This window comes from Elephantulus edwardii, unplaced genomic scaffold (genome assembly GCF_000299155.1).
Source record: "Elephantulus edwardii isolate Elephantulus edwardi_28Jun2011 unplaced genomic scaffold, EleEdw1.0 scaffold00131, whole genome shotgun sequence".
In the NCBI taxonomy this organism is placed as follows: Eukaryota; Metazoa; Chordata; class Mammalia; order Macroscelidea; family Macroscelididae; genus Elephantulus; species Elephantulus edwardii.
In genome coordinates this window covers 3,447,126-3,465,897 of record NW_006399881.1, presented here as the reverse complement: position 1 = coordinate 3,465,897, position 18,772 = coordinate 3,447,126, and the positions used below count along the sequence as shown (strand labels likewise).

The 18,772-nt window shown below is 38.4% G+C and overlaps 1 protein-coding gene across 1 annotated transcript in view; it reads right to left on the bottom strand.

Annotated features, from left to right (window-relative positions):
- DOCK11 (dedicator of cytokinesis 11) overlaps nucleotides 1-18,772 on the bottom strand; it is a 241,697-nt gene that overhangs the window by 64,557 nt on the left and 158,368 nt on the right. Inside the window, exons 28-35 of the mRNA XM_006893767.1 lie at nucleotides 17,828-17,974; nucleotides 15,197-15,280; nucleotides 14,109-14,220; nucleotides 11,396-11,574; nucleotides 4,997-5,113; nucleotides 3,810-3,885; nucleotides 3,069-3,178; nucleotides 1,024-1,135 (exon numbers count right to left, since the gene is read on the bottom strand). Coding sequence (XP_006893829.1) covers nucleotides 1,024-1,135; nucleotides 3,069-3,178; nucleotides 3,810-3,885; nucleotides 4,997-5,113; nucleotides 11,396-11,574; nucleotides 14,109-14,220; nucleotides 15,197-15,280; nucleotides 17,828-17,974 — 937 coding nt within the window. The remainder of the gene's footprint in view (nucleotides 1-1,023; nucleotides 1,136-3,068; nucleotides 3,179-3,809; nucleotides 3,886-4,996; nucleotides 5,114-11,395; nucleotides 11,575-14,108; nucleotides 14,221-15,196; nucleotides 15,281-17,827; nucleotides 17,975-18,772) is intronic.

Genomic DNA, 18,772 nt, shown 5'->3' with positions numbered 1-18,772 from the left:
ACTTTAAAATATTATAAAAAGGGAAAAAATAAAATACTGGAGAAAAAAAAAAGCCTGATTATTAAAGAGAACCCAGGTGATACTTTTATGTTCTTGATTTCTGTATACATTCTGAGCAAAATATGAAACGCATACAAAGGCAACTGTGTAACTAAAAGTAGTATGATTTGGCAAGATAATAACTTTTACTTTACTTCAAGAAGACATGCTATGAAAATCCTTTGTTTCTATTCTATCCTAATGTAAATGGAAGGGTATGGGTGATGTCTACAAATGTATAGTGTCTTGAAAGAATACAGCAAGAAGGAAAACATTCTGATAAAGGAACCTGACACCATCAGCTATGGGAAAGCACACAGTATCGTACTTCCTAATATGAAGATAACACTTGAATTTCCTACCCTCAGAATACCCTTCCTGATTTTTTGTTTCTGATTTTCCAAATCCTGGGCTAAATAAAAATTCTGGTATTAAATATTCTGTGTATGGTTGGTTTCCTTCTGTATATATTGGTCATTTAATGCATTATATGTTCTGCGTTGAAAGGGTATTATATTATTTAAAAAAAAAACAAAACCAAAACACACACCTACTGCCTTACTTTAAAAATGAACTTGTAAAATTGTTTGTAAACTATTTCAGAGAATCAAATCTGATTGGGACTGAAATGAATCTATTTTCAGTTACAGTATAGGAACATTTTAAAGTCAGTGTTCAAAGATCTGTTCTTAATGGGCCATTTGTTCTCTAAACCAAAACTCCAAATTCTCTGCTGCTGAGTCCACTCCAGCTAATACTGACCCTGAATGTCAAATTAGAACTATCCCATAGAGTTGCCAAGGTTGTGGAAGTCTTTACAGACGCATAACAGCTAATGGTTTCAAATGTCTGACCTTTTGATGTGCTTAACCTCTGTGTCTCAGCAGGTCAAAATCAGAGAAATCTCAACAGAATGATGATAAAATATTTGTTCATTAACTTGCCAATCTTACAGTATTATGTTCAATGTGCTTGACAACTAACCTTCAGAAATCATTTTTACAATATACAGGTAGCACATCAGGAGACTTCTGATTTCATACTGATCCAGCCTGTTGTATTGGGATATACTACTCCTTGTAGAACTCTGCCGAGTCTGTAATAGAAATACAGGGGATTCATATGAAAGAATATTAAACCGAAACAAATCTATTGTCAGGTTGATTCTAAATGACAGCAGTCCAAATTAGTACAATGTCCTAAACCTTTAACGAAGTAACTATTTTCATCATTAATCTTTTTTGGGAAAAGTCTCGGCATAAATCTAAATTTTATGTCACGCTTAGAAGGAACTAGGCTAATATTTGTTGCTACTGTACTTCAGTGCTACTGGAGATTACCTTTGGGGAATCGTCATTAATATCTGTGTTTCATTCCATATTCTTTGTTTTGGTGCTGAGAGTGCCAAATAATCAATGTGGCAATTACAGTGGGGAGGGATAAAACAGCTTTATACATGGAGGAAGAACTTAAGGTATGTGGAAGTATAACAAGCATTTAAAAATCCTTTAAGGCATTTCTCTTTCCAGTTTAGCCAATATAAAATCCCAAGCCATCAGTTAAAAGAAATGACCTAGGAAAAAGTTACTAATAGAATAATAATTGGAAAGACACAGTAGTATTTCAAAACGACAACCTCCACAAAGCCTTTTCTAAAAATAACAGTGTTAGCATGAAGAGACCTGATTGACTTAGAGATTTGTATGAACAGAGTAACAATACAATATTAAAGAGTTCTCCCTTGCTAAAAAACCAATACTTTCAGATGATCTAACTGGGGACACAGGCTAAGGTGGGACAGAAAAAGCTTTCATTTGGAGGAAGGGATACCTAGGTTCTAATTGCTTATTAGCTATACAAGTCAGTTAACCTCACTGATCTTTGTTGTTTTACTTACGACAAGGCTTGCTGCCAAAATCTAAATGGTATAATAAAGGGGTTGCTGGGAATCAATTACTATTTTTCCAATGGTTCAAAGACATATAGTCCAGGTTCTCAAGGAATCCCAGACTAACAGCATCAGCAACACCTGCCAACTTGGTACAGGAAAGCAGGAACTGTAGGGGTGGGGTCCAGGAATCTTTTTAAGAAGCCCCTAAGTGATTCTGATGCACTACAAATGCTCTGATACAGGACACAGAGTGATGGGATTATGTCTCACACAGCCACTAGCAGGATGATTGCCTTTAGTCACAATTCCAGTTTTTAACTGTAAAGAGAGATGGAGTTCTCATTATTTTTACAGAGCCTTCTAATTCTTAATTTTATAGGATTTAATAATTTACATGGCAACATGATGACAAGGCTCTGCTGGTCTAAAATGAGGTTTTTCTGCCTGGAAGCAGGTACAGCCCCAAAAGCAAACCATGAGGTGGAAGAACTGGAGAAGACATTTCTGATCAACTAATGTTAAGAAGCTGAGATCATCAATTTGGGAACCAAAAATTTTTCTCCCCAGTTAATGTCATTATGAGAAAAGAAAGGCTCACTTAATCCAGCAAGGATGAGTTTTGACATTTTCAAATGACAAAGTACATTAGTTATTTTAAACATGAATACCTTTTCTCTCAAGCTATATTTAAATTTTACACTGCTAGGTTACAGGAAATAGAGTTACAACTCTTGAAGATGAATGCCTTATTCTTAGAAACAATCCACGTAAAAGCTGCCAGGATAGGAACCAAAATCAAACAAAACCCACTGTCACTAAGTCAATTACAACTCATAGCAACTCCATAGGACACAACAGAAAACTCACGGGGCTTCAAGACATGTAAATATTTTCCAGGAGCAAACTGTCTCATATTTCTCCCACAGATTGGCATAGCAGCTGAATGCCTTAATCACAGTGATATCAAAGCTCCTGCCAGGATAGGCAGAAAAAGCAAAAATATCTAAGAATTATGGGATGCTTTTTAAAATGTGTAAGACTGATTACAGGAGAGGAGAGAGCCTATTATTTACATAAAAAGAAAGACCTTTACAGCCTTTCACAGAACTAGAATTATCCTATATATTCCACTTCGTACATTTTCCCCAGTGTTGCACTGGTCGGGAAATCCTGATGCTCCTTCTGGGATGAGGGACCCTCTTGAATCTTCTCTCTTAATCCCGTGTCCATTTTGAAATGATCCATACACTACATAAAACAAAAAGCCAAGTCTTTGTTAGACACAAGAGGCAATGTTAAAAATACTTTTAAAAAGTAGTACTGGATTAATTTAAGATATATTCTAGAAAACAGATTTGGGCCATTTAAAGCACAAAGATTATATATTAATGTCAAAACCCCATAAGAAGTTAAGTAGTCACTAGCCCTTTCTGTTAACTTTAAGACACTTAGCTATATGTGAAATTTTTTTTTTCTTTTTTTTTTTTTTTTCTTTATATGTGAAATTTTAAGAGACTCCTTGGGAGTTATAAAATAACATCACATAATTCAAAAGATTATTTTATAAGGAACTTGGGTCCAGAAAAGAGAAGTGGCTTGCTCAAGGCTGGTGACAGGAAGAGGATGTGACACACAAGTGCTCTTTTATTAATTTATCCTGTATCATCTCATTATCCCAAGCTATATTTTAAAACAAACTTAAGACAACATAAGAAGAAAAAAAAAGGGGGGGGCACTGCCAGCCAGATTTTAATGAAACCAGTAGAAATCATACCAACTAGGAATAGTTTTTAATATAAAACATTTCTAATATACAAAAAAGTGTAAGGTACATTTCACAATACCCTTGCCACAGATAACCTTTAAGGGGCTTAATTACCAGTGTCTTTGTCAGTACTTAGACTTCCTCTGCCGGTAGGTGAAGTAAAGCCACATGCAAACTCATCTCTGGATGCCTGTAACACAATGGTACAACCACATCATTGAACCAATTTGCATATTGGCATAAGAAATCTGAATTAACAAAAATCAGGTGGTACTCTGATTTTACACAAGGCTCACTGAAGCAATGAACAGTTCACTGGGAAGGCTATATATAAAGTGTGCAAATCTGAGAACCACATTGGAAGCAGAGTATGTCTAGGACCAAAAATGGGTTTTAAGTGACAGATGATGAAGTAGACTTGTTTGACCTACAGGGGAAAATGAGAAGATAAAAAGGATATCCTACAGCAATGAGAACAGATGTGTTTTATGTATGTATCTCAAAAGAGCAAAATTAGGGCCAGTGGATAGAAATCACTGACCTTTTAAGTCTAACAGGAAGTAGAAAATATTATTATTAAGGTGGCAAAAGGTTGCTGTGCCAAACAGCAGAATCACCTGCAAAATTTCATCTAAGATGCTATTAGGAGAAAAAGGGCGCAGACCAACTGTGATGAGCTAAAGGTAACTCGCCATTGAGTACCAAAAGGAGGCTATTAGGAGAGGGTAGAAATAAAGAATGCAGCTTTAATTCCTTTGATAGCCTAGTGGTATGGAGGTGTACTCCACCAGCTATGGGAGTAAAAGATGGGCAGTCTTGTTCTGTGCTATTTACGGCCTTTGAAGACCTGCTGGAAAGTCAGTCATTATGAGTTGGATCTGGCTCAACAGTACACAAGAAGAACATATTAAAGGGATTTTTTTGCTTGCTTTTTAAGTTGGGTAAGTATATGAAGGTATAACAAAAGCAAATCTTAACATTGAGATTTTTTTTATATTCTCTAGGAACTTGTTAACTCACACTGTTGTCCTAGGACTAGAAACAACCAAAAGCTTTTAAGAAATGCAGAACTTCAAGCCCTATCCCAAATCTACTGAATAAGAATCTGCATTTGAACAAACTCCTTAGGTGATTCAAGCACACTGAATTCTAGAGAGTTAAGGGAAAACAGCATAAAAAGTAAAATTGGAGGAAATTCTTGAACCATCAAGGGTGAGAGCAGAAGAGCATATGATCCCAAACCCAATGACATTCAGTAAAACAGGACAAACTTGCAAGATTCCAAAAGAAACACTACTTACAGAACTAGGCATGGCTGCACAGGAATACAAAGTATCCCGACCTGCTAAACGTTGTATATTCTCCAAAAGCAGCCCAACAAATGGGAGGTACAGCTGTGCTATCTTAGCTTGTTGGTTCTAAAAAAGAATGATGAAAAGTTAGAACAAGTCTTGGAAGGTAGATGCATCCCTAAAACTGCTGGTCAGAGATATTCTGAAACACAACCAAAAATATGCTCTTAAAGTCCCTTTAAAACAGGTCAAAACAAACAAACAAACAAAAAAAAACCAGAACAGTCATTGAGCTAAACTAGTGAAAAAGGATTGGCTTTGAGCGTTATGCTCTTTTAAGATCTATATGAGCTCAAATTGCCTGCAGTAATTGGAAAGATTAGCTAGGAACCTTAGGGACAATGTTCGTGTTAATAGTGGTGGAATAACTCAAAAATGTGAGAATGAGGGTAAAACTTTAGGAATCTTCTCAATGTCACTGAATAGTAAATGTAGTAAGTGTTGCATTAGTGTACATTCTGCTAGGCATATTCTCAACAAAGATAAAAAAGTAATCAAAATTTAGAGTGGGGGGATAAGTTTTATAATAGGTGTATACTTTGAATTTAGGGAACTCTGTTTGTTTAGTGGTAAGGAATTGTGCTGCTGTTCCAAAGGTAAGTGGTTCGGATCCATCAGATGCTCTGCAGAAGAAAAGAATTGCAATGTCCTCCTGTAAGATTTTTAGCATCTGAAAACTTGTTGGAGGGTCAGCTATAAGTTGGTTCTGACTCAGAGGTACACAACAATAATTTTGTATATTTAAAATAAACAGGGAGCTGTAGTGGTCTAGTAGCAAGGAACTGTACTGCCAAAACAAAGGCACATGGTTTGAATCCATGTTCTGTGGAACAAAGATGGACAATCTGTTTCTGTGCGATTTACTTCTGAAAACCTACTGTTGGGTCAGCTATGGGTACACAACAACCAAAACAACAAATAGAGCTGGTACTATCAGTTTTAAAAAATAAAAGCTAAGTGATACTGGAGAAAGTATGGACTGCTAAGAGAACAAACAAGTTCGTCCTGGAAAGGGTTAAACCAGGCTGCTCCTTGGAGGCAAGGATTCTGAAGCTCCGTCTGACATACTCTGGACATGTTACAAGGAGGGATCAGTCCTTGGAGAGGGATGTCATGCTTGGGAGGGTGGAGGGACAGCACAAGAAAAGAAGACCATTGTTGAGATGGGTTGATTCAATGACTGGGGTAACGAGGGTAGGTGTGTCAGAGACAGTGAGACTGGCACAGGATAGAGTAGGGTTTAAGGCTGTTGTTGCTATTAGTTGCAAGAGACTTGATGGCACATAACAACAAGCAATAGACACAGTAAGTCAGTGAAGCATATTTCTATAACTCGCTTAATATCCTCCAAGTGAATCCCCATGGAATTCTATTAGTATTTGGATTTATATATGATAAAGACTCCAATCACATCCCTCAAACATAACTACAAGGCTTTGCCCTCCATATTTTGGGACTTAGGCTTGTCTGGAGACTTAGGAAAACCTTCTAAGACAAAATACTCAAGCTGTAGTACAAAGAAAATTCAGGGCATCTCACTGCTGTTTTCCTTTGCACTTGTTATTCTTGAAGTTAAACAATTTTCATTGTATTTGGCCATTTGTATTTCTTCCTCTGGGAATTTCAGAAATTGCTTTAGCAAACTTACTCCTAGGTATTTATCACCAGGAGATTCTGATTCCTTAGGTCTGGGCCTAGAAGTTTCCTCTAGATGCTGCTGATGTACAGAGAGATTTCATAACTGCTCATCACAAGGCACGACACCTCACCTGCATGCATGATAAATGGTTAGTTTACTAAAAAAATTTAGAGAGTTCTTTTATAAAGAGTCTTGCAAAGTCTACTCATGAGGTATAGCTGTGTCCTTGGGGTTAGTAGTACAGCTGCCTAAACAGTAGGTCAACATAGCTAAGCCTTTGCCTTTTGGAGCAAGAGCTATTAAGTCAGCTTGCACTATCACTATCCAGCCTTTAAAATATTTGGACTGCCAAGAGAACAAACAGGTCTGTCCTGGAGAGGGTGAAAACCAGGTTGCTCCTTAAAGGCAAGGATTTTGAAACTCTGTCTCACACACTCTGGGCACATGGCCAGAAGGGACCAGTCCTTGGAGAAGGACATCATGGTTGGAAGGGTGGAGGGACAGTGCAGGGGAGGAAGACGCTGGATGAGACGGATTGAAACAGTGACTGGGGTAATTGGGGTAGGTGTGTCAGAGATAATAAGATTGGCTCAGGATAGAGCAGGGTTCAGAGCTATTGTACATAAAGTTGCTATGAGTCACAGACTCCTCAGTGGCACGTAACAACAATCTTCAAAATATGTGACTGAGTGAAAGAAAAACAAAAAACCAAACAAAACACCGCAATGGTGCGTGCATAAAGTAGATATATACACAAGAAACAGCTAACCATCACTGCCATGGGAGATTAATTGGGTGATGAAGGTAAATGGGAGAGAAGTATTTTTTTTTTCCTTTGAACATGTGTGTTCATTTTAAGAAAAAAGTGAAAGGAGTGAGATTTGCCTTTAGTTCAACCACATTTAGCAAATGTGGTTCTCTTAGGTGTTAACATCACTTGCAGTAGGTGTAGGAACTGATACAGACCTCAAGGCAAGTGGCAAAGCACTGCACACTCTGATTAGGGTAATTATAAAAGTAGGAGAGTTCTCAAAGTTGTTTAATCAGTAGCAGCTAACAGGCACCAGTGACATCTCCACAATTTCACTGTTGTTGGTTTTAAGTGCTGTCGAGGCAGCTCTAATTCCTAGCAATCCCAGGAACAACAGAGTGAAACCTTGCCTGGTCCTTTGCCTTCCTCACAATCTCTAAAGTGCCCAATGTTGCTGTCACTCACCATCTCATTGCAGCACAGGTTCTGGAATGACAATCTGGTTGAAAAGGTGTGGGGGGGCGGGGGGGGGGGGGGGCAGGGACTGGAGATCTAATCTTTTTTGATTGCACACTTATTTGGAGTCATTCTGAGGACCTGATGGAAATTAGGGCTTCGTCACAAACTTGGAAAATGTTTGAAAAATGTATCTGGTATATTATCTTTTTGCATCAAAGAAGACATTTTACTTTCTCACTCAATATACTAGAACTGGAGTTTTATTTAACCAGGTCTGTTGTTGTTGTATACCGCAGAGTCAGAACTGACCCATAGCTGGCCCTCCGATGGGTTTTCAGAGGCAGTTAATCGCACCAGAAGAGACTGTCCATCCTTCTCCCGCAGAGCAACTGGTGGCCTTTTGGACTGCAGCGCAGCTTCTCGTCACTAGGCCACCAGAGCTCCCAGGTCTAGAGAAACAAAGTTCTTTTGGGAAGGAAAAAAGTCTGTATTTATTTCAAGCTTGGCTGTAGTCTCCGAGCAAAGGATAAAGTGAACCTTGGCATTTCAAACTTTCCCACAGTCTATAACCTTAAACATGCATCATATTGTGTGATGTCAAGAGGAGATTTCCCATCCTTCTCCACAGAGCAGCCAGTGGATTTGAACCGGGTGCTTTCATGATTGCAGTGCAGCTTCTTACCACTAGGACACCAGAGCTCCCTAACTAAAACAGCCAGCTAAATCTGTGTTCTATATATCTGTATATATGCATACATGTGCTGCTTTCAGAATTGAAAAAGTGGATAATGTTCACATTTGTGATGTGAAATATTTACAATTCTACTGGTGAGATCTCTTTTCCTTTCCTTTAATCTGAAAGGGGCAGAATTAAGAGAAATGCAGTTTCTTGCTTCCAGGAGGGAAAATTTATTTTAGACCTTGTGAATACTTTAAATAAATTTATTAGACCTTCTCTCATCACTATTTAGCTGGATGTCTAGAGGTAAGGAGTTGCACTGCCAACCCAAAGGAATGTGGTTCAAATCCACTAGTCTTCTTACATGAGAAAAAAATGGGCAATCTCTTTCCATGTGATTTACAGTCTCTGAAACCCACTAGAGGATCAGCTGCGAGTGGCTTCTGACTCGATGGCAGTGAGCTTGAATGAGCTTGGGCTGCTAACCAGCAGTAAGGGGCATTTTTAAAGGCTCTGCCAAGCTTGGCTGAAATGAATGTCTTTTAAGATATATTTTAATGTGAATATATTATATAGGTTAACCTGTGTTAACTCTGTTATCAGTGTCCATTGAAAAATGCAATAAACTATGTAGTTATGGGTCATGAAGTCGGATTTAACACATAGCTGATCCTCCAAGTGGATTTTCAGAGGTAGTAAATCAAACAAGAAGAGAATACCCCTCTTTCTCCTATAGCTGATGGATTTGAACAGCAGGCCTCTGAGTTGTCAGTAACAGCTCCTTACCACTAGGCCATTAGACCTGTAATATACTGTACATAATAATAGTAGACTATACTATTATTGTAAGTTATAGTTTGCTAAAACCAACAATGTGCAATGAATTAAAAATATGTTTTATAGCTAAGAGCTTTAAATCTATTTCAGACTAGACTTCACATGAAAAAATTTATCAATATTTATAAGTAAAAAAACACCTTTTTAATGAAATAAATATGATTGGCTGTGGCTGACAGACACTTTCAATTTATAAGAGACAGTTAAGAATATAGGCTGAGGGAGCTCTGGTGGACTAGTGGCAAGAAACTGTGCTGCAATCCCAAAGGCAAGTAGTTCAAATCCACCAAATACTCTGCTGGAGAAGGAGGAACAATCTCCTCCTGTGCCAGTCGGATCTGATTTGACAGCATACAAGAAGAAAAAAAAAATATGGGCTGTTCCCACGTTTTGAACATTCAACACAGGGACAACTCCTACTTGAGGTCTAATGTTATATAAATTTACTCTCATTTTGAAAGAACTGAACCAATACCTTCTTCCAACAAATTCTTCATCAGTTACCTTCACTTGTGGTATGTGCAGCTTTTAAATCACTGAAAAGGCTTCAAGTCTTTTCTTGCATGGAACAAAATAAAATCTACAGCCATTGAGTTGGTTCCAACTCTGCACACCTCCCTCCATCAGGCTTGTGAGGCTGTCAATCTCCACAGGAGGAGACGGCCTTGTCTTTCTTCCATGGAGCTGCTGGTGGATTCAAATGCCAACTTTTCCATTAGCATATGAACATATATGTAGTACGCCATGTTGTTATTGTTTGTGCCACTGAATCGGAACCAACTCCTAGCTGACCCTCCAGTGGGCTTTCAGAGGCTGTAAGCTTCATGAGAGAAGATTGTCCACCTTTCATTTGTAACATGGGCTTTTGGGTGGAAAGCACAAATTCTTACCACTAGGCCAACAGAGCTCTCCCAGAATACACCATAAGGCTAAATAAGAACCGTACGTGTCTGTTCTGATAACAAATTCTTAAAGACACAGTCAGGAACAGATCTCGCTCATGACCTGGACCCTTCTGGTGTAGTATTTTAAAAAAGTGCATTTTCAAGCCAGCTTTCTAAAGTGATTACACTGATAAATGACATCCTGATTTTACATATATTAAAAAAAAGCCCAAAATGACAAAGAGCTAAATATACCGTTTCTCTGAACCATTTCTCACCAGTTACGTAAAAAAGGAGGTTATTCCAAATCTAAAGTTTAAAGTCTGTTGGTTTCAAGCCTGATAAATTGAATATCAACAGAATTTAAATGGATGTAAAAGGTGCAGCAAATAACAAAAAAGCTGTGGCCTGTGCACATGGACAATGTGTAATCAATAGACAGCCTATAGCTACACTATTGCCACTGAAAGTAGGATCACCAATATTAACCACTTTCTGTAAGAAAAGCAATTGCATTTTAAAAATATATATTTTGTATGCCTGACTAACAACTTAATAATCTATATTATTTATATAGGAATCAGTTAATAAAGAAGCTTCCATGATGGGGTAGTATTAAACCAGCCAAATTAAGGCATACATTTGAAAGAATGCATATGGTTGGTTTTTTAAAAAAGAAATCATTATTTTCCATAATAAATTATGAAGTAGTCACACCCCTTAAACATGATGTAAAAACCAGTGTTTTCCTTCAAGTTAACTGAATAGACAGGGTTTTTACATCATACAAAATATTGCAGGATTTTCTATTCTTTTAATATAAGACATTCCAAAACTGGAACGACTATGACAAAGGGTATAGAAATAACCACTACCAGCAGGTTGATTCCAGCTAAAAGTAACAGTATAAAACAGAGCAGAACTGTCCTCTGAACAATGTTTTTTAAACTTAATGATGAATTACTGAAACACATTTTATTTGTCAAGGGAAGTTTTTGTCAGTGCTCATATATAGTCTCCACAGAAAAGACTATCTTTAAGAAGAAAAATTAGCAGAGATTTAACAACACGATTCCGTTGATTGTATAGACGTGCTTACCTTGTGCTGGTACCTAGTGTCAAATGCATGCTTTATCAAAAGATTCTTTACAACAGAGATAGCTGTGTATCTTATCTCATAATTGTCCTGGAGAGCAACAGAAGTTTCCCTCAGAAGCAGACCAACCAAGAAGTGATGCTTGCAATACTCATCTGATAGACTGTATTCAAGATTTGAATCTGCAGTATAATGAAATTGAAAACTCATTTGGAAAAATGTTCCAAAATTCCTTAAAAATGAAAATGTTCTTTAATAACATTACATGATCATGCTAGTAAGGCTTAAAATGCCATTGTTATTCATGAGTCCAAAGCTTACATCATGTGGAATGAGCATGCAAATTTCTTTTAGATAAGTCTGCTATTAGAATTAGGGTTCAATGGTAGACTGAATGATATTTCACAAATGAGAGAGTCTCCTAGGTTCTTTTTAACTCTTCAAAATCTTAGCATAGAGTACAAGAATTCTATATTTCCCAACATCTTAACACATTGATCTCTCAAGAAATTTAGTTACAATCAACTTGAATAATTCTATACAATTGATTTACTTATCTATTTATATTTACTAAGTGGGGGAGAAGTTAAAGAAACCAACCAATTTAATCATTCTAACATTACTATTGACTTTTTTGGCAAGTGTCTCTTCTCGCTCCACTTTACCACCGGGCAAATGCAAACATTTAATTTCATAAAACTATCACATTAAACCATGCCTTTTCCTTCCTCTTGGATCCTGACTCCATTTTACATCCTAGCTGCTAATAAAATAGCAGCATGGTAGGGACTTGTGTCATAATTATTATTTTTTTTTAAATTATCTATTGCTCAGAAGGGATTGTGAGCAAATTTAGTTTTTCCATAATAGATTTCTACTATATTTTTTCTCTCCTACTATTTAATTTGGTTAGGCCACAACACTGATTATTTTTTTTTCTTCTTTTGTGGCCTCCTGTGCCCATAATCTGATGGCTGCTGTGTGCTGAGTATAGATTTCAATGAACAGATTGAGATGGTTGATGCTGTGTGCTGTCAAGTCAGAAATGACTCACTAGGGACCCTCCAGCAGGTTTTCAGAGGCAGTAAACCACATGGAAAGCGACTGTCCATCTTTCTCTCATGGAGAAATTGATGGATTTGAACTGCGTACCTTTGGGTTGGTAGTGCAGCTCCTTACCACTGAGTTGCCAGAGGTTGAGGAGTCAAATTCCTAAACTCTGCAATCTGCCCACATCTCTTCTTTTCCTTAACCTCGTCTTATCTTTCAGTAAAAACTGGGAATGTATGTGAGCTATGCTGCTTAGAAGCAAGCATAGAAGCATGATGCTTAGAAGCATGAAGCTTGGAAGCATGGAGCAAGGGAGGGGCTGTATAGGGCTTTAAATATCTTTTTCTCTTTTTGTATTGGCTGTTATTCTACTGAGCCAGCGCACAAGGCAAGAGATCTGCTCTTTGTGAGGCCCAACCACTTTCAAGTTACCAGGGCCCGTGCTAATACACAGGTGGCTTTTCTCTGGGGAGATTTTGCAGATAGTAGTAATGATGTCTTAAAAAATTATTACAGTGCTTGAAAGAAATCCAATCAGATGGTTTCAGTAACACTGACTGTGTCCAAAGATCATGAAACAGATCAATGAGAAGGGAGACAAGCCTTGGGGGAAAATGATCTGAGTTTAAAGTTCAGATCCTAATGATCTCCATCCCTTGCTCTCATGTAGATGCAGTTTTTTTGAGAGTGAATATCTTAAAAGTTGATTCTGCTTGCAACACTCAAAGCTCATTAAAAAAAAATAATCAACAAACAAGCGTTTTCAGAGTCTATGAAACTAAAACCTCCTTTTGTCCAGGGAGGATGTGAAATGCAAACCGAGCCCCCATCCATCTTAGCCAGTCAGCCATTGTTTTTAAAAGATAGCAAACTACTTGAGAGTGAACCGAGTTAAACCTACCTACTGAAGTCAAACGGTCCACCGCAAATGAAAAAAAATCTAATTAATATACGAAAAGAAAAGGGACAAATAAAAAACATAGTAACATAAGAATCGTGCTGCACAACAAAGCATTCAATAAAACTAGCAAAGGAGATAACTGAAGGCATTTCATAAATATAATACACACACATCATGACTGTGCTCTGCCTCTACATTTCATTTCTGGTGCCTCTCTCGGTGGAAATGAAGTTGCTTTTCTAACTAACTTCGTCTCATGTAAGATTCTAAATGCTACTACAAAGTGCAATTTTTACTGCTAACTGCCATCTGGGTAAGAGCAGAAATCTATGTCAACACACTTGATTTCTTCATGCTGTGCATACTAACTAGTTCTGTCACTATAAAGGAAATGCTGAATAAATACTGAATAGCATTAATGGACCTGCTGTCGAGAGACAACAATTCTGAGGTTACACCTTCAAGTTCACAGGTTTCACTAGAAAACATTCTGCAAAATGCAACCCCACCACACATTGTCATGGAGTCAAAACTGACTCATCACTGACACTCTGGCAGGTTTTCTGAGGCTGTAAATTGCACCAGAGGAGCCTACCCGTCTTTCTTCCACAGAGTTACTGGTGGATTTGAACCTCCACAGAGGCACCACCTTGGGGTTAGCAGCGTAACTCTGTACAGACCACGCCACCAGAGCTCCCTAGCACTAGACTAGCACTAGCTAAAAAGAGAAAAGTGTCCCAAATGATGGAACATGGAAATACATACCTTGAACTCGCTGAAGTTTAGGTTTTGCAAAAGCCATTGGCAAGTTTAGAGGAATATAATGCTCATGATTGCAAATGGTTTGCAGAAATTCAAACTTGTATTCTGCCAGGACCTAGGCGGAAAGAAAAGTGAGCATTAATGATATTATTCAATGGGCATTTACAATTTTCTTAATGGAATCCAGATTTTCATGACAGAATGGCTGCACGTCTTGAGCACACCTTGAGACTGGCTCTGGCAAGCAGAGAGGCCCCAGATGGCCATTCTGAGAAAGGCCTGCTGGACAGGTGGCATTCTGGGAAACTGGATTTTCAAATGGTCCCTGTGGGAGAAAGTGTGCTTTCTGTGGCAGCCTGCTTAGACTATTTGTACAACACACACCTGCTTTCCTTCTGAGAGTCTGGAGTTTTGATGGGCAAGTGGTGCTTACCCACAAATAAAAACTCTTAACACTCTTGAGTCTCAAATGGGGTTCTTTGAGGAAAACACTGCATGTGTGTGGATATATCTTCCCTGCTGGTGGAAGGGGACATTCCAACCGATTCCTCCTATGAGGGGGGAAAGGAGGTTAAGGAAAGTTGCACATAGATTCCTACTGACTCTTCTTGATTTCTTTTTCATTCTTTCATCTGGCTGCATGTTCCTTCCGTGTTGGTGTAGCAACTCTTCACCATGAAATATTGAATCCTGCCAGCCAATGAAGCACTGGGGCACTTGGGGCCCTTGAAAACACTCTCCTATGTGGCCAGTTTTGGAGTACCAACACTTACTTTTGTCAAGTCAATTATGATTCAAAGTGACCCTAATAGGACAGAGCAGAACTGCCCCAAAGGTTTCTTTACAGATGCAGACTGCCTTCTCATCTCACATAGAGCACCTGGAGGGTTTGTACTGTCAATTATTTTATTATCGGCACAGCACTTAACGCACTGAACCTCCAGGGTTCAGGGTTCTTTGAGGTACACCTATCCTCGGATTACTGAGTGTCACAGGCAGTCCCAAATGCTCCAGAGGAGAGTAAACATCCCCCCCTGGGCTTATATTCTAATGCCTCCCATACATGTCAATTAACGCTCAGATTAACTCACCTTGGGATCTTTGGGGCTGAATCCTGATATATAATCATTGATCAAATTGAAAACAAATCCTCTGTCCATCAGTGTCAAACAGCGCTAGATAAACCAAATCAAAGTGGACGGTCAGTAATACAAAACTCAAAGTCTGGCAGCTTTTGAAAATTTCTTGCACACTGAGGGGATGACTGTGCCCATTTTATAGACACTAACAGCTTTTGGAGCTTTAAAGTGGCCTGTAAGACTTCTTGCTGGAACACATGTATACATGCATGTGCACACGCACACCACCCCCCTTCATTCTGGTCACCTTTCAAAGCCCAACATGAAGTGCGGTGTTCTCAGATATTGCAAGTGGGGTTTGCAGGTGTAAAAAAATACACACTTTCTTCTGCAATGATCCTAGCAGTCTCTCATCTTTACCTGGCATTTCTCTTTGCATCCATTTTGCTTTACCTTGATTTGAAGAACTGTAGTTGGCTAACTGGCCTTCATGCCTTTAATCTCTCTATACATCTAAGTGCTTAAGTCTTGTCACTCCTCTTGCCCAAAGGTTTTCACCTATTCACTCTATTGCCTCGAATGTAATTCCAAAGTTGGTACTCAAAGCCACTCACCATCTCCTTCCAACCTACCGTCCCAGCTTATTTCCCAAATACAGCTGTCATCTAAGATGCTTTGTGCATTCCCACCTCTGGGACTGCCCTCATTCCAAATTCCATCATAACTTCTATCTAATTCTGCCCAGAAGGTAAGCCAGAGGTGAGCCATAGTCAACTCGAGGCCACTCAACAACAAAAACTTAGGCTTAAAAAAAATTTTGTTCATAGTGTTGAAAATACACACAGCAAAAACCACGTAAACTTCTCCAAGTACCAGTCATTCATGTGTACAATTCAGTAACAATGATCACATCCTTCAAGCTCAACCATTCTCATTGCCTTTTCTGAGTTGTTTCCCCCGCATTAACATAAACTCTCTAGCCCTTAAGCTTCACTGAGATTTTCTTTGGGATTGCTGGTATCAGCCTTAGCCCATTCAAGATGGCTGTTGAGAAGAGTACTGTGCTCATCACTGCAAATGCACCATCACTGACCATTCGTTCCTAGTTAAGCTCAACAATTATTTGGGCTTTCGGGAGCTCTGGTGGCATAGTCGGTAAAGAGTTACACTGCTAACCCAAACGGAGTGCTTCTCTGTTGGACTGAATCCACCAGCTGCTCTGAGGGAGAACGAGAGGCAATACTCTCCCATGTGATTCACAGCCTCCAAAAAAACCTCAGTTCTGACTTGATGGCTATGAGTTTAATGAGTGGTCATGTGGTTTTAAGAGGACTGCAGGGGATATCTGGGGTTTTTTTCTAGGCTAGCTCAAGGTAATGATTGTTGGGGGTTCATGAAGGCTTTATAGCTCCTGGAATCCTGTTATTGTGCCCATTCTGCATGGTTTTCCTGAAGCTTCTGTTTAGCCACTTTGGTGCTCAATTTATTCCCTACAAAGCTTGTGATTTAATGATCATTTCTGCATGTCCTAGATAAGGACACACACCCTCGTCCCTAATCTACACACACACACACACACACACTCTCTCTCTCTCTCTCATGCCCAGCAGATTCGCGTGAGGTAGAAACAACCAACAATAACTCATTGCTGTCAGGTTGAAAGGGACTCAAAGTTGACCTTTTCTCCCACAGAGTTGCTGGTGGATTTGAACCACCAGAGAGGAATGGCCCTTGGGTCAGCAGTGCAACTCCCTATGGACCGTGCCAGCAGAGTTATGTGAAGTAGAATGAGAATTAATAAATGTTAATGTGACAGTTCATCTTCTCTTTTCAATTCCTATGCTATTGCTCTAAGTCCAATCATCATTATTTTTTACCTGAATGACTGAGGATATTTATATTCATTAATTCATCCCCTAAATGCTATGAGTACTGTATTTGGCAGTGCATTACAACCTCAAAAACTACCTGACAGACAAAAATTTAACATTTTCATTTACAAATGTTAATGACATGAAGCAAATAGGTTGCATCAGCAAACGGGGTTGCCGTAATTCAAGAAGAGTCAACTCCAAAACCTGCAGAGGGGTCATAAAAGTGATTGGAAAGGATAGAGCATTAGGGGTAACTAATGAATTGTGGAGACCAGAGCAAATGAGAAAGTACACAGCCCGTGAAAGAGAGGTCATGATAAAAATGTTTTTAAGACGTTATACAGGACCAACAAAACATGTCTGCCGGTTGAGCCAGTGTGTGGAACTTGTGATTTAAGTAATGAGCCATTTTGGTGGGGAAGAAAATCAGTGACTCTTGGCAGTTTGACTGGCTTGTTGAATGATTCAGTTAAAAAAAAAAGAGGTGAACTGGGGGAGGAAGAAGGGAAGGCGAGGGGGTGAAATGTGCAACAATGAATGAATGAATGAAAATCTAACATCTCTGTAAATGTTTGCTAAAAACACAATTAAAATGAAATTTTATTTAAAAAAAAAACAAAACAAAACGTTTTCCCGACAGCCTTCTAAAGACCTAATTAAGTCTCAGGGTAGGAGGGTGGGGGTAGGGGCGGCAATTTGTTTTCTGGCTTTCAGGATCATAAGAAGTGACGACTTTTCCCTTACCAGGTTCAGTATGCCAGTGACTCACCTTGAGGAAGCTAGCCAAACTATAATTGACATTTCTGGACTCATCAGGAATCTCTGCATACCTAATGGTCACGTGGGGAATTATTGCAAGAAGCAGTGAATGCAAGACATGATGGTATGCCTCTGGAAATCGCTGGCCTCTGGGAAGCTTAAATAGGCATAGGGGAAAAAAGTCAGAATTTCAAAAGGTAGACATAAACTGCCATTTCAATTTTCAAATACATCCCATGTATAAATGCATTTTAAGACTCTTGCCCAACTTAGAAATTGCATCAAAAACTCAACATATAATTTTTCCTAGATTATTACAAGGAAATATCTGGACCACTATATCATGACCAAGTTATTCCAAACCAACTTCAAAATAATGTGTTCCTGAGATACAGAAATAGCCCAGTTTTTCATTTGTTTTTTTCCTGATACAAAAATACATGTGTATCTAAAAAAAAAAAACATGTGTATCTCAATTTAAGCACATCTATTCTTGAAAAATGGTAAAATTAAAATAAAATATAAGCATGGAAGTGGCTTTTGTTTTACTTGACAAGTCTTAGATTCTTGTAACTAAGGAAATTTCCTATATTTAAGACAATATCAACAATCAACTAAGCATTTACAGTACATTTAAGGAATAAATCTTGCATAAAGTGCATTTAACTTTGCACATGGCATAGTTTTCTCAGAGAAAGGTTCTTTCTGGCTTGATACTTGTTCTTCTTGCAAATCAACATTTTCAACAGACTTTTTGTTAAATCTGAAGACAAAGGCTAACTAGGAAAGGTAGTGAGTTTTATGTGGTCAACAATTAAACGAGAAAAATTGAGGAGGAAGCGTTTCTGCAGATTTGACTGTGAAAAATATTAACTGTCAGATCTAAGACTTATACAATATTTATATTTTCTTAAAAAGCAAAATTGAAATAGCTATTGGCTATTGGGTCTTAAAC